This window comes from Mesoplodon mirus (assembly GCF_964341445.2).
Source record: "Mesoplodon mirus genome assembly, chromosome: 7".
Classification (NCBI taxonomy): domain Eukaryota; kingdom Metazoa; phylum Chordata; class Mammalia; order Artiodactyla; family Ziphiidae; genus Mesoplodon; species Mesoplodon mirus.
Window position 1 is genome coordinate 11,324,657 of NC_138983.1, and position 13,368 is coordinate 11,338,024.

A 13,368-nucleotide genomic window follows, 5' to 3' on the forward strand; every position below is an offset into this window, starting at 1 on the left:
CTTCATGATATTCTTTTCAAGTTTAAAACCTAAACAAAGACCTTTTTTTTTTTTTTTTTTTTTTTTTGCAGTATGCGGGCCTCTCACTGCTGTGGCCTCTCCCGTTGCGGAGCACAGGCTCCAGACGCGCAGGCTCAGCGGCCATGGCTCACAGGCCCAGCCACTCCGCGGCATGTGGGATCTTCCCCGACCGGGGCACGAACCTGTGCCCCCTGCATTGGCAGGCGGACTCTCAACCACTGCGCCACCAGGGAAGCCCCAAAGACTATTTTTTGACATCTGTTGTAGGCTGAAAATGCCTCCATTCCCCCCAGATAACAGCTCTTAATCCCTGGAACCTGTAAATGTTACCTTTTATGGCAAAATCTTTGCAGATGTGATTTTTAAAACTCTTGAGATTGGGAGATTCCCCTGGGTGGACCCTAAATGCAATCACACACATCACACAAAGAGAGATTCTATACAGCCATGGAGAAGGTGATGTGAAGAAGAACACAGAGAAAATGAAAGTGCTGCCTTTGAAGACTGGCGTGATGTGTCCACAGCCAAGAAATGCCAGCAGCCATAAGAAGCTGAAAACGGCAAGGAACCGATTCTCCCCTGGAGCTCTCTGTAGGGAGCGTACTCTGCTGACACCTTGCTTTAAGCTCAGAGACTCTGATTTTGGACTTCTAGCTTCCAAAACTATGATAGAATAATTTTTTGTTTTAAAGCACTGAGTTTGTGGTACATTTGTCTCTTAGTATACATGGGGATTGGTTCCAGGAGCCCCTGAAGATACCAAAAACTGTGGTTGCACAAGTCCCTTGTGTAAAATGGGCGGTACTGTTGGCCCTCTGTATCTGCAGTTCCACATTTATGATGGCGACTGTAGCCTGTTACAGTTGCCTTAGGAAATTAATACAATGTCAAAACATCTAGATACAAAGGGAAAATGAAGTTATCCCTCCAGGTTTCCAGGCTTTGTGAGTGCCAGACTGATATTATCCAAGACAGATTTTTTTGTTTTGTTTGTTTTTGTTTTGTTTTAATTATCAAGTATCAGATCCTTTCTTACCAAAACCTGAAAATCAAAATACAAAAATTTGGTATTTTGGTACTTAAATCAGGATTTTGGTTCCATACTGACACACCTTCGATGTCTAAATATTAGACTGAGGAGCAATTGGACATGGCTAGATACTGATATTTTGATATGTAAAGTCCTTGTTTAAATTTTTATTTTTGGTTTATTGTTACATAATTAAATCTACCCTTTAAAAAGAAACTTTGGGGAAAAAATGAACGCTACATTCAAAAAAGAAGACTCTAAAGATAGGGTGTCTATCTGCTTTCTTCCAAATTCTTATTCCAGTTACCAACAGAATATATACCTAGGAAGACACCCACATCAGTATCTGAAACTAGTATGTGTGTCATCTACATTAAAACCTTCAAGGGCTTCCCTGGTGGCCCAGCGGTTGGGAGTCCGCCTGCCGATGCAGGGCACACGGGTTCGTGCCCCGGTCCGGGAAGATCCCACATGCTGCGGGGCGGCTGGACCCGTGAGCCATGGCCGCTGAGCCTGCGCGTCCGGAGCCTATGCGTCCAGAGCCTGTGCTCCGCGAGGGGAGAAGCCACAACAGTGAGAGGCCCGCGTACCGCAGAAAGAAAAAAAAAAAAAACAAAAAACGTTGAAGAGGGCTTCCCTGGTGGTGCAGTGGTTGAGAGACCGCCTGCCTATGCAGGGGACACGGGTTGGTGCCCCGGTCCGGGAAGATCCCACATGCCGCGGAGCGGCTGGGCCCATGAGCCATGGCCGCTGAGCCTGCGCGTCTGGAGCCTGCGCGTCCGGAGCCTGTGCTCCGCAACGGGAGAGGCCACAACAGTCAGAGGCCCGCATACCGCAAAAAAAAAAAAACTAAAAAAAAAAAAACAAAAAAAACCTTGAAGAATTTATGCTAGTTAATATGTGGAAGAGATCAGACTTGAGGTCTCTCTTGAGAGAGAGAGAAACAGGTACTTGAGAAAGGCCCTGGGAGATCTTTACTTATGGTCCTCAAACGGCTGAGCAAGGTCTGGAACCGAGGACAGGTAAAAATTAGGGGGCTGATTTCTGGAGCTTTACCTTGGACTTAGCTCTCAGTAATGAGGTGCCTTAGAGTTTACTTCTCCTTTGTAGGATTTCCATTAAGTACTTTTATTTATTTTTATTTTTTTATTTTTATTTTTTACGTTACGCAGGCCTCTCACTGTTGTGGCCTCTCCCGTTGTGGAGCACAGGCTCCGGACGCGCAGGCTCAGTGGCCATGGCTCACAGGCCCAGCCGCTCTGCGGCATGTGGGATCTTCCAGACCGGGGCACGAACCCGTGTCCCCTGCATCGGCAGGCTGACTCTCAACCACTGCGCCACCAGGGAAGCCGCCATTAAGTACTTTTAAATTAAAATTTTAACTTCAAATCATTGTAACTTCACATGTAGCTCTAAGGTAATAATACAATAACAGCTGGTGTACCTTTTACTCAGTTTCCCCCAATGGTAGCATGTTTAAAAACTATAGTACAACATCACAACCAAGATATCCACATTGATACAGTCAAGATATAGTAAGCACTTTTTCTACACTGTTCCAGAAGAGATAGCTGAATAAACTACAATTCCACAAATATTTGGTACATACCTACATTTTCTGGTTCAGCCACTAAACTAAACCTCAGTGTGGTACATTGTTAGTTTAATGGACACCAATGGATCACATCTCCTTATTTCCATGTCCCTGTATAGTCCCCTACCACAGTGATTCTTTGCTTGGTCATGTGACTGACTTCGGTCAATGAAACATCAGCACATTTGACACAAGCAGGGGCCTGATGAGCATTTGTTGTTGGAGCTGGCTCTCTTGGAACCCTGAGATCACACTTAGAAGAGTCTAGGATGAAAGGCCATATGGAGAGAGAATTTCAGCCATCCCAGCCAGTTCAGCCATCCTAGGTGAGACCTAAAACAAGTGAGGTCATCTCAGACCATCCAAACCATCAGATAAATACAGCCATGTCAAGGATCCAAGTGTGACCAGCAGATGCACCAAGAAAAGCATGAGAAATGATAAATTGTTGATGTTTTAAGTCAATAAGTTTGAAGTAGTTTGTTACACATCAATATATAACTGATATATTAGGTGTTAAAGAAATATTAAAAATATATTTATTCTTGCCTAAAAGCACAGGTTAAAGTCTAATGGGAAAACTCATAAAAATAAAATAAGAACAGTGAGATTCTGGGACTTTCCTGGTGGCACAGTAATTAAAAATCCACCTGCTAATGCAGGGGACACAGGTTCAAGCCCTGACCCAGGAAGATCCCACATGCTGTGGAGCAACTAAGCCCGTGCGCCACAAATACTGAGACTGCGCTCTAGAGCCTCCGAGCCACAACTACTGAAACCCGAGTGCCACAATTACTGAGCCCACGTACCACAACTACTGAAGCCCGCGCGCCTAGAGCCTGTGCTCCACAACAAGAGAAGTCATCGTAATGAGAAGCCCGGGAACTGCAACAAAGAGTAGCCCCCGCTCCCCAGAACTAGAGAAAGCCTGTGCGAATCAACGAAGGCCCAACACAGCCATAAACAAACAAACAAACAAACAAACAAACAAACTTATATAAAAACAGTGAGATTCTTACTGTACTAGAAAAATATACAGATGCTGAGGGAGCATAGAAGAAGGAGCCCCATATTCATAAGAGGGACAGGTTTCCAGTGTAGGCAGGAAAATGTGCTTACCTTTATACATTGTGTATTTCCCTCTTCATATTAAATCACCTATTTTCTTCACCTTCCTTTCTGAAAATATATGAATGACAATAGTGAACTGGTCCAGGGGTCATCTGAAATACTTATTTAATCTTCCTTCCCCAATGAGAGTCTTACTTGGCGCCTGGCAGATGTTAGATATTCAATAACGTCAAATTACTTGCTGAACAGAGAAACATTTCTGTGACTTATAAATAGTGATTTCATTTGGGCTTTATTATTAAAAAGAAATAAATGTAAAATATTTATCTCATGGGATGTAAAATTTTATTTTGGAAATATAACATTTTGTTGTATTAAGTTAAGAGAGAAAGATAGAAAGCAAGGATAGGAGAATGACTTTATTTCTTAACTGAGTGTTAAACTACTCTTGGTAACTTGTGCTGTTGGAAGCATATGAATAATTTATTATGCCGTTTGTTAGTTCTCCAAAATGTTAGAAATGGTGTTTCCATGTAGAGCAACTGCTCATCTGCATTTATTTTCAAACTTCTAAAGCTACTTTTCCATAAATTTTATTTTTATGTGGGATTCTGAAAACATTGTATATGCAATGAATTTTCATAATAAAACAATTATAGAACAATGGTAAGTTTGCTCCTTAAAAGATTCACTCTGTTTACTGCTCTTGATGTCATCCTTTTGACATCACAGGTGACAGGATTGCACTGGTGCTGCTTGGCCTGTCCATGCATTTCACATGCCGGAAGGAAACTGAGGAAGCGGTATGTATTGTACTATTCTGGACCTCTTATCTTATTTATTTATTTATTTATTTATTTATTTATTTATGGCTGTGTTGGGTCCTCATTTCTGTGCGGGGGCTTTCTCTAGTTGTGGCAAGTGGGGGCCACTCTTCATCGCGGTGCGCGGGCCTCTCACTATCGCGGCCTCTCTTGCTGCGGAGCACAGGCTCCAGACGCGCAGGCTCAGCAATTGTGGCTCACGGGCCCAGTTGCTCCGCAGCATGTGGGATCCTCCCAGACCAGGGCTCGAACCCGTGTCCCCTGCACTGGCAGGCAGACTCCCAACCACTGCGCCACCAGGGAAGCCCCTGGACCTCTTATTTTTAATCACAACCAATGACTTTGATTGCTATATGTTTGGTCTTGAATGAACAGTGGGGGGTGATAACAGATAACAAAAGGAAACAACATAAAAATAATTGAGGAATAAATATGAAACATTCTATTTATTTTTCTAGTTATGTAACCTTTCTCTACTACTGGGAGTTTTAATCATCATCATCATCATTATCTAAATACTTTATTTCATTTTCTCTTAGTTTTGAATGAGCAAAGGTATTTTATGATGAATATTTTACCATTTCTACCTTGTCATTAAAAAAAACCTTTTTGTTTAAAATGTGTCAAAGGTATAAGGATCAAAAACCAATCAACTTCACTGAAAGCATTTTCTAAAATTTCAAAAATAATCTTATGGCTTCAGGATCTCCAGAGCACAGGTATTTTCAGGACAGACATGACAAAACATACTGCAGAAACACCACAGCAACTGGTGTTTCCAAAGAAACCTTTGTTTAACTTCTTAAAATATAACTATGCTATAAATGTAGCTGATAAACTCTTTCTATCTATACTGAAGGTGTTCTAAGTACATAAACGTGTGATTCAGATCTTACTGTAGGGACATAGTCTGAATCTTGTGGCCTCACTGGGGACACTGATGGATGGTATTGAGTCAGTACAGTTTTTCCTTTTCAGTAGTCAAATGATCGTCTTTTGGGGGTATTAAAATAATATCTTAAAATATTAGGTTACCTTTCTTTCAGTGTGTTTTCCTACCATGACTGCTGTTCCCTTATTTGTAAAAAAAAAAAAGGTCCCTATGATATAAGGAGAATAGCCACAATTATCTCATTTTACAATGAGGAGACTGAAGACACAGAGAAACTATAACAATGTAGGGACAGAGCTTGGAATCAACCCAGGTACTCAGTCAAGTTTGATAGTCTCAATATTATCATATTTATTAAAATTGTTAGTGTTTTTTTGTTATTTATAGAACAACTTAGCAAAGTAAAATCATCTGTTATTTCCCCCCCAAATTAATGTAAGAATGAAATGCCATAAAAATGCCTTTTTATTTACCTGAGTTCATCATAAAGATCATTTGAAGACATAAATATGAGGACCATCAAAATGATCTCAGGGACTTCCCTGGTGGCATAGTGGTTAAGAATCTGCCTGCCAATGTAAAGGACACAGGTTCGAGCCCTGGTCTGGGAAGATCCCACATGCCACGGAGCAACTAAGCCCGTGCACCACAACTACTGAAGCCCACGTGCCTAGAGCCCATGTTCCACAACAAGAGAAGCCACCGCAATGAGAAGCACACGCAACGCAACAAAGAGTAGCCCCAGCTTACTGCAACCAGACAAAGCCCGCCCGCAGCAACAAAGACCCAACACAGCCAAAAATGAATAAATAAAATAAAATAAATAAATTTATTTTAAAAAAAGTGATCTCAGAGTGAAAAAGTGAGGGAATGTTTTTCTTACCACTCATCAAAATATTCTATTATTTTTAATAAAATATAGTCATAAGTAGTTATAAAATGTGCAGGACTGGACACATGGTACATGGACTGTTAGATTAAAAATTGGTCAAAATAGGGAATTCATAAACAATCTCATCATAGAAGTGACTTTAATCAGTGGAGAAATCATTCAATTAATTGTGTTGGGAGAGTTTGGAAAAACAAAACCAAAATAATCTCATACTTATGCTTCATGCTGTCTATTGAAATGCTTCAGAAATTTTAAATGTAAATATAAAAATACAAGTGAATTAAAAGAGTATATTAAAAAGACTTTTGGATTGTGTAAAGAAATATTTTTCAGTATAATACCAAGGCCAGGAACCATAAATATCATAGAAAATTGAGTACCGAAAAATAAAAGAAATCCACGTAGAAAACCCAACATAAACAATATTGGTATTATTTAAATGATAAACTTGGGAAAGATTTAGCAAAATGTATGAGGGAGAAAGTTATGATCCTTGATATGTTAAGAGCTCCTACAAATCAATAATAAACAACCTACTAAACAAATGGGTGAAAAAATATATAAGTAAATCAGTAAAGTAAGCCCAAATAAAAAATAATGAAAAAGTATTTTTTTAATGTATAAGATTGTCAAAGAGTAAAGTTAAATAATTATGGGCAGTGTTGAATGGGATGGTAAGGTATATTGTCATAAAATCTTGAACTTGTGTAAACTAGTACCAATTTTTAGACAGCAGTTTGGCAACATCTGTGTGTTTATGTGTGCATACATGTGTGTGTGCAGAAAAATTTGCCACAAACTATCACATATAACTGAGAAACGGGATTCCCAATGTTTTTTAAAATAATTTTATAATTTCTTACATTGTTTAAAAAAGTTTCTTGACTATGGATAATTTTTGTCCAAAAACATGAGTCTATATCGAAAACAAGTATGCTTCATAATATTAAAAATAGACAATCATTAATCCAAACTTCTGCAGTTTGAAGAGACTTTAAGACAAGGCCTGGAGGAAGGACCAATACAACAGTCACCAGATTTATCCTCTTGGGATTCTCAGGTTCTCCCAAGCTAAAGATTGTTCTCTTTTCAGTGTTCTTGGGGACTTACCTCTTGACAGTGGCCTGGAACCTGGGTTTCATCATCCTGATTAGGATGGACTCCTACATACATACACCCATGTACTTCCTCCTCAGCAGCTTATCTTTACCCTTCTTAGATTTCTGCTATGTTACTTCTACAGCACCCAAAATGCTCTCAGACTTCTTCCAGAAGCCTGAATTCATCTCCTTTATGGGATGCACCATGCAATACTTCTTTTTCGCTAGCCTGGGTCTGACTGAATGCTGTCTCCTGGCAGCCATGGCTTATGATCGCTATGTTGCTGTTTGTAATTCTCTGCTCTACACAGATATCATGTCCCCCACCCTCTGTGGGCAGGTGGTGGGTGGAGCCTATACAGTTGGATTCTTTGGCTCATTGATCCAACTGTGTGCTTTACTTCAGCTCAATTTCTGGGGACCAAATGGTATCAGTCACTTCTGTGACCTGCCTCAATTATTAGTCCTCTGCTGCTCTGAAACCTTTTTCCTACAAGTGATAAAGTTTGTGATAGGAGTGATTTTTGGTGTGACATCCGTCTTAATCATCGTAATATCTTATGGTTATATCACTGCCACCATCCTGAAGATCAGCTCAGTTGAAGGCAGGACCAAGGCCTTCAACACCTGTGCTTCTTACCTGACAACAGTGACGTTTTCCTTTGGATCAGGACTCTTTGTCTGTATGCACCCCAGCACGGATAATTCTCTGGGCTATGACAAGATGGCATCAGTCTTCTATACAGTGGTGACACCCATGTTGAATCCTTTGATTTACAGTCTAAGGAACAAGGAAATCAAAGATACCCTTAAGTGGTGTAAGAAGAAGAGAATGTTTTCCCATTGTCACAGTTAATTAAAGGTCTGGTAGATTAGTGACCCTGTTGACTGGAAGTTTCTAGACTGTGTAAGAGAAATGCATTTAACATTATTCCTGGTGCTCTGGCAGGATTTCAAGTGAGTCGACGCATCTAAATCCAGCACTGGCTCAGTGCCAGGCAAATCCTGTGGCTTCTTTGAGTCTTGACAGTTGACTCTCCTCTCTTACGCCAGCAATGACTTCACAAATTAATATATTAATCTTTATGTCAATATAACCTTCAGTTTCTCAGTGTTTGACCCTTACGTACCCTTTCAGAATTTCAGACTGCCGGCTGGAGAGAATGGGACTAAACATAGGTCAGTAAATGATCTTTCTCATATACAACGTCACAAGTAGAACAACAACCACTTTGTCATAGACTTCAAACTCTCTGGGTGTCTAGGCAAATTCCAGTTGATGAAAACGGGGATGTGGAGAGAAGCATAACTTTAGACTTTGACATAACTTCCTTGCCATGGAAAATACCACACAGAGTTTCATCTAGAGTTTGTTTTCTGAGTTTCTATTTTTAGAACCTAACACCAATAGGAGAATGAACAAGGGATTTCTATGATACTATCCTGACCTGGGAGAGCTAAAATACAAAGGAAAGAAGTGATCATTTGAAGTCTGAAATACATTGAAGAGAAAATACATTTCTGTTATTACGGCAGATTGAATAGCATAGATGCACCCACCACTGCAAAACTACTAAAGATGTTGGACAAAATATTTTTTAGAAAATATTTAAAAATACACTTCTGAGCAAACAAGAAAAGAAAAGGAAATCTCCAACCTCCAAATGTAAAGAAAAATCAGGAATCCTGAGAGTAAAGGCAGCTCTGAAGATGACTTTCACATTGGGGGGATCTGCTGAACTCTGGTAATATTTGGCCTGTATTGTGACAAGCACGTGAGGCTCGGGGAGAGGGAGACCAAACCCAAACTCTCGGGGGGAGGGTTTTTAAAAATTTTTTTTTAATTAATTAATTAATTAATTTATTTTTGGCTGTGTTGGATCTTGGTTTCTGTGCAAGGGCTTTCTCTAGTTGTGGCAAGCGGGGGGCACTCTTCATTGCGGTGTGCGGGCCTCTCACTATCGCGGCTTCTCTTGTTGCGGAGCACAGGCTCCAGACACGCAGGCTCAGTAGTTGTGGCTCACGGGCTTAGTTGCTCCGCGGCATGTGGAATCTTCCCAGACCAGGGCTCGAACCCATGTCCCCTGCATTAGCAGGCAGATTCTCAACCACTGCGCTACCAGGGAAGCCCTCGGGGAGAGTTTGATAGGAGACCCAGACATACATATGAGAGTTCAGTGGACTAGACTTTGATATGAAAGGAAATTAAGGAAAAAAAATGTCCTATCTCACAAAAAAGAAATCTCAACTCTCTCAGGCTTCGTGCTGGGTATGGGGAAAAGTAAACTGAAAATTTGTAACCACGCACCCTCATGGAGGTTTGTGGTCTGAATTCACACAACCTCTGCAGATAAAGGAATCTTAGGTGAGGATTAATTTTAAAACAGCCCCAGGTTGGTAGTACTCTCAAGTACCAATCAAAAGCAAATGCAAATCCTTAAGAGAAACTCTTAAACCCAAGCTGAAATAATTCCCCCATATAACTTTCTGAAGAAAATCAAGTTGTACAAATCTTAAAGTACACAAGGAAACAAGACCTGATGGATGAAAGCTAGAAAGACCTGTCATGTCAAACCTATAAAGACATCAGGAATGGCAATTGTCTTAATAAAAATAAAAATTAGATATGACTGACATGGTCAAAGTTAAGAAGGGGAATTGAAAATATCTTTAAAGACCAGGACAGTGATGGATTTCTGCATCTGGAGGTGTGGTGAATTATATACTATATCTGAATGATCTAGTAACTGAAACACCTGAAATGTTAAATTTGAAATAAAGTCATCTTTTAAATGAACTTTCAATTTACTTAATGAAAAGGAGTAATAAGCTAAACCCTCAAAAGTAGTGAAACCAGGAACCCAGGAGAGTAAACAAGTGCTAAAAATGGCTATCTGTTGGAGAGTCTTGCTAAAGGCTAGAGCCCCTGACTTCTTCTATGTGGACTGCATGGGTGGTGAAGGCTCAGAAGACAAGACTTAGGACTTGCCCCAGGTGAACTGGAAGGCTGTAACCTCAGTATAAATTAGCAAGAATTCCCACAGATTATGTTCAAGAACAAAAAGAGCAGTTCATCGTAAAAAATAAAATAAAAGCACAAACGTATATTTAGAGTCAAACCCCCATAACTGAGAACTGGCAGGGGAAAAACGGTCCCTATAAACAGACCTGAAAAATCTCAAGGTATTGGCATTATTGGTAAAGAGGATAAGGCAGTGAGGACTAGCTATGGTGAAACACAGATTAAATCTCCCCTCAAAAGAGATACTCCCTTGGGCTTCCCTGGTGGCGCCATGGTTGAGAGTCCGCCTGCTGATGCAGGGGACACGGGTTCGTGCCCTGGTCCGGGAGGATCCCGCATGCCACGGAGCGGCTGGGCCCGTGAGCCACGGCCGCTGAGCCTGCGCGTCTGGAGCCTGTGCTCCGCAACGGGAGAGGCCACAACAGTGAGAGGCCCGCGTACCGCAAAAAAAAAAAAAAAAAAAAGAGAGAGAGACTCCTTCCTCAAAGGGAGAAACACTAAAAATAGGTCAGAGACCTGGTGAGTCAGAGCGCTAAAAACTGTAGAACCAAAAGGAAGAAGGTTGCCATTTGCCACAATGTGGATGGAACATAGGGGCATAGGCTGAGCCAATAAACTGGACAGAGGAAGATGAATACATATGATCTCACATGTATGTGGAAGATAAACAAACAAACAGTCTCATAGACACAGAGAACAGATTGGTGGTTGCCTGAGGCAGGGAGTAGGGAGAAGGCAAGTGGGTAAAGAGAATCAAAAAGTACAAACTTCCAGTTATAAAATAAATAAGTCATGGGGACATAATGTACAGCATGGAGACTCTATGTGCCATACTGTGTATTGAAAATATTGTTAAGAGAATAAATCTTAAAAGTTCTCATCACAAGAAAAATAATCTGTAGCTATGTGACGATGGATGTTAACTAGATATTGTGGTGAGCACCTCACAATGTACACAAATATTGAATCATTATGTTGTACCGCTGAAACTAATATAATGTTGTATGTCAATTATATCTCAAAAAAAAGAAAGCAAAAGGAAGAGGGTTGGTATATCCATGCAGTGGAATATTATTGGGCCATAAAAAGGAATGAGGTGCTGACATGTGCTACAATATGGCTGAACCTTGAAAACATCATGCCAAGTGAAAGAACCAGTCACAAAGGACCACATGTTGTATGATTCCATTTCAATGAAATCTTCAGAATAAGCAGATCTATACAGGCAGAAAGATTAGTGACTGCATAGGGATAAGGGGGTGGGGAGGAAAGGGGAGTGGCTGCTAGTGAATATGGGTAAAAATATTTAATGAAAATATTCTAAAATTAGATTGTGGTAATCATTGAAAAACCCTGTGAATATACTGAAAGTCACTGAACTGCACACTTTAAAAGGCTGAATTTTATAATACATGAAGTATACCTCAGTAAAGCTGTATTTTTTGTTTTGTTTTGTTTTTTAGAGAAAGAGGCTGGAAAGTGCATAGGACAAAAGGCAAAGTTCTTGGGAAGGCACAATTTCTGTGGTGGGTATTCCTTAAATATTTGGTAATGGAAGAGGAAAAGGAAGTGAGCAGGGAAATTAAAGGTCCTAAGAAAAATTTTAAAATCAAGCAAAACACTAACCCATCTCTGTTCCTGAGTAAAGTGACTATACAAAAGAAATTGTTCTTCTCTATACCAACAGAAGAAGACACACTTAAACTAAGAAACCCAGTTTAACGTTCAAGCCCCATTCCCTGTTTGATCCTCATAGAACCCTGCACAGTCTCAGACCTCAGGCCCTGGTAGAAACATGATTGATCAATACTTCCAGGATCTAGCAAGTCCCCCACCTGTTGTGCTGTGGCGTGGTCCAGATAGATTGTTCACCAACAAGACATATACCGAACAACTCAATGTTCTTGGGACAGTGTTACCGAACTCAGGTCCAGCTGCTTGCTGCTCAGAAATCAACACGTGAGGGCTTCCCTGGTGGCGCAGTGGCTGAGAGTCCGCCTGCCGATGCAGGGGACACGGGTTCGTGCCCCAGTCCGGGAGGATCCCACATGCCGTGGAGCAGCTGGGCCCATGAGCCATGGCGCTGAGCCTGCACGTCCGGAGCCTGTGCTCCGCAACGGGAGAGGCCACAACAGTGAGAGGCCCACGTAACGCGAAAAAAAAAAAAAAAATCAATACGTGAGAGAGAGACAAATATTGGTAGAAGGGAAAGTTGCTTTTAATCAGAATACCTGCAAACCTGCAATCTGGGGGGATGGTGGACTCCGTGTCCCCCAAAACCCATCTCCAAAGATTCTGCTTGGCCATGAAAGTTTTTAAAGGGAAAAAGGGAAGCAATCTCAGTTAATCATTGAGATATGGGGTCAAAGTCATCTGCATACCCCGCTGTGTGTAGGCTTGTGTGCAGGCTTGCTGACTTCTTGTGATTTTTCTTTAGATGCTATCTTTTTCACGCAGCCTGTGAAAGGGGAAGTTAGGGAGGAGATCTGGTCATCTGTTAATTACTTATTCTTCATTTCTACTTCTTTGATCTACAGAAAGAACCAACAGATTAGGCAAGGTATTGTGTGGCCAAAATATGTGAAATATGTGTGAGGGTTGGAGATGAGTAGAGCATGGGGGTGCCTGCTTTAAGGTTAGTGACAAGACAACAGGGTCTCCTGCAGAGAGCTCTTTCCTGTGAAAAACTGCTTACAACAGAACTGAGACAAATGAAAGAGCAGGAGGGCGTAGGGAACCTTTTTGGTCAGAAGTAGAAATGAAGAGATTCACCATAGGTTTCCTTGAAATAGCCATTTCTCTTTATGCATTTAAAATATGGCTTGACTTGTTTAGTTTAGTTACATATAGATTGTCAAGAATGTATTACATAGCCATGAAGATGACCAAATTAACCAATGAATTTGAAGAGGCAAGTAAAAT

General features: G+C 40.9%; 1 protein-coding gene across 1 annotated transcript; it reads left to right on the forward strand.

Annotated features, from left to right (window-relative positions):
- Nucleotides 1-533: 533 nt before the first annotated feature.
- Nucleotides 534-8,280, forward strand: LOC309808739 (olfactory receptor 5AN6-like; the record flags this gene model as incomplete). The annotated part of the gene is made up of 3 exons (XM_082629333.1): nt 534-612; nt 4,449-4,519; nt 7,324-8,280. 3 exons carry the CDS (start codon nt 534-536, stop codon nt 8,278-8,280), a joined length of 1,107 nt encoding a protein of 368 aa, XP_082485459.1.
- Between the last annotated feature and the right edge of the window lie 5,088 nt (nt 8,281-13,368).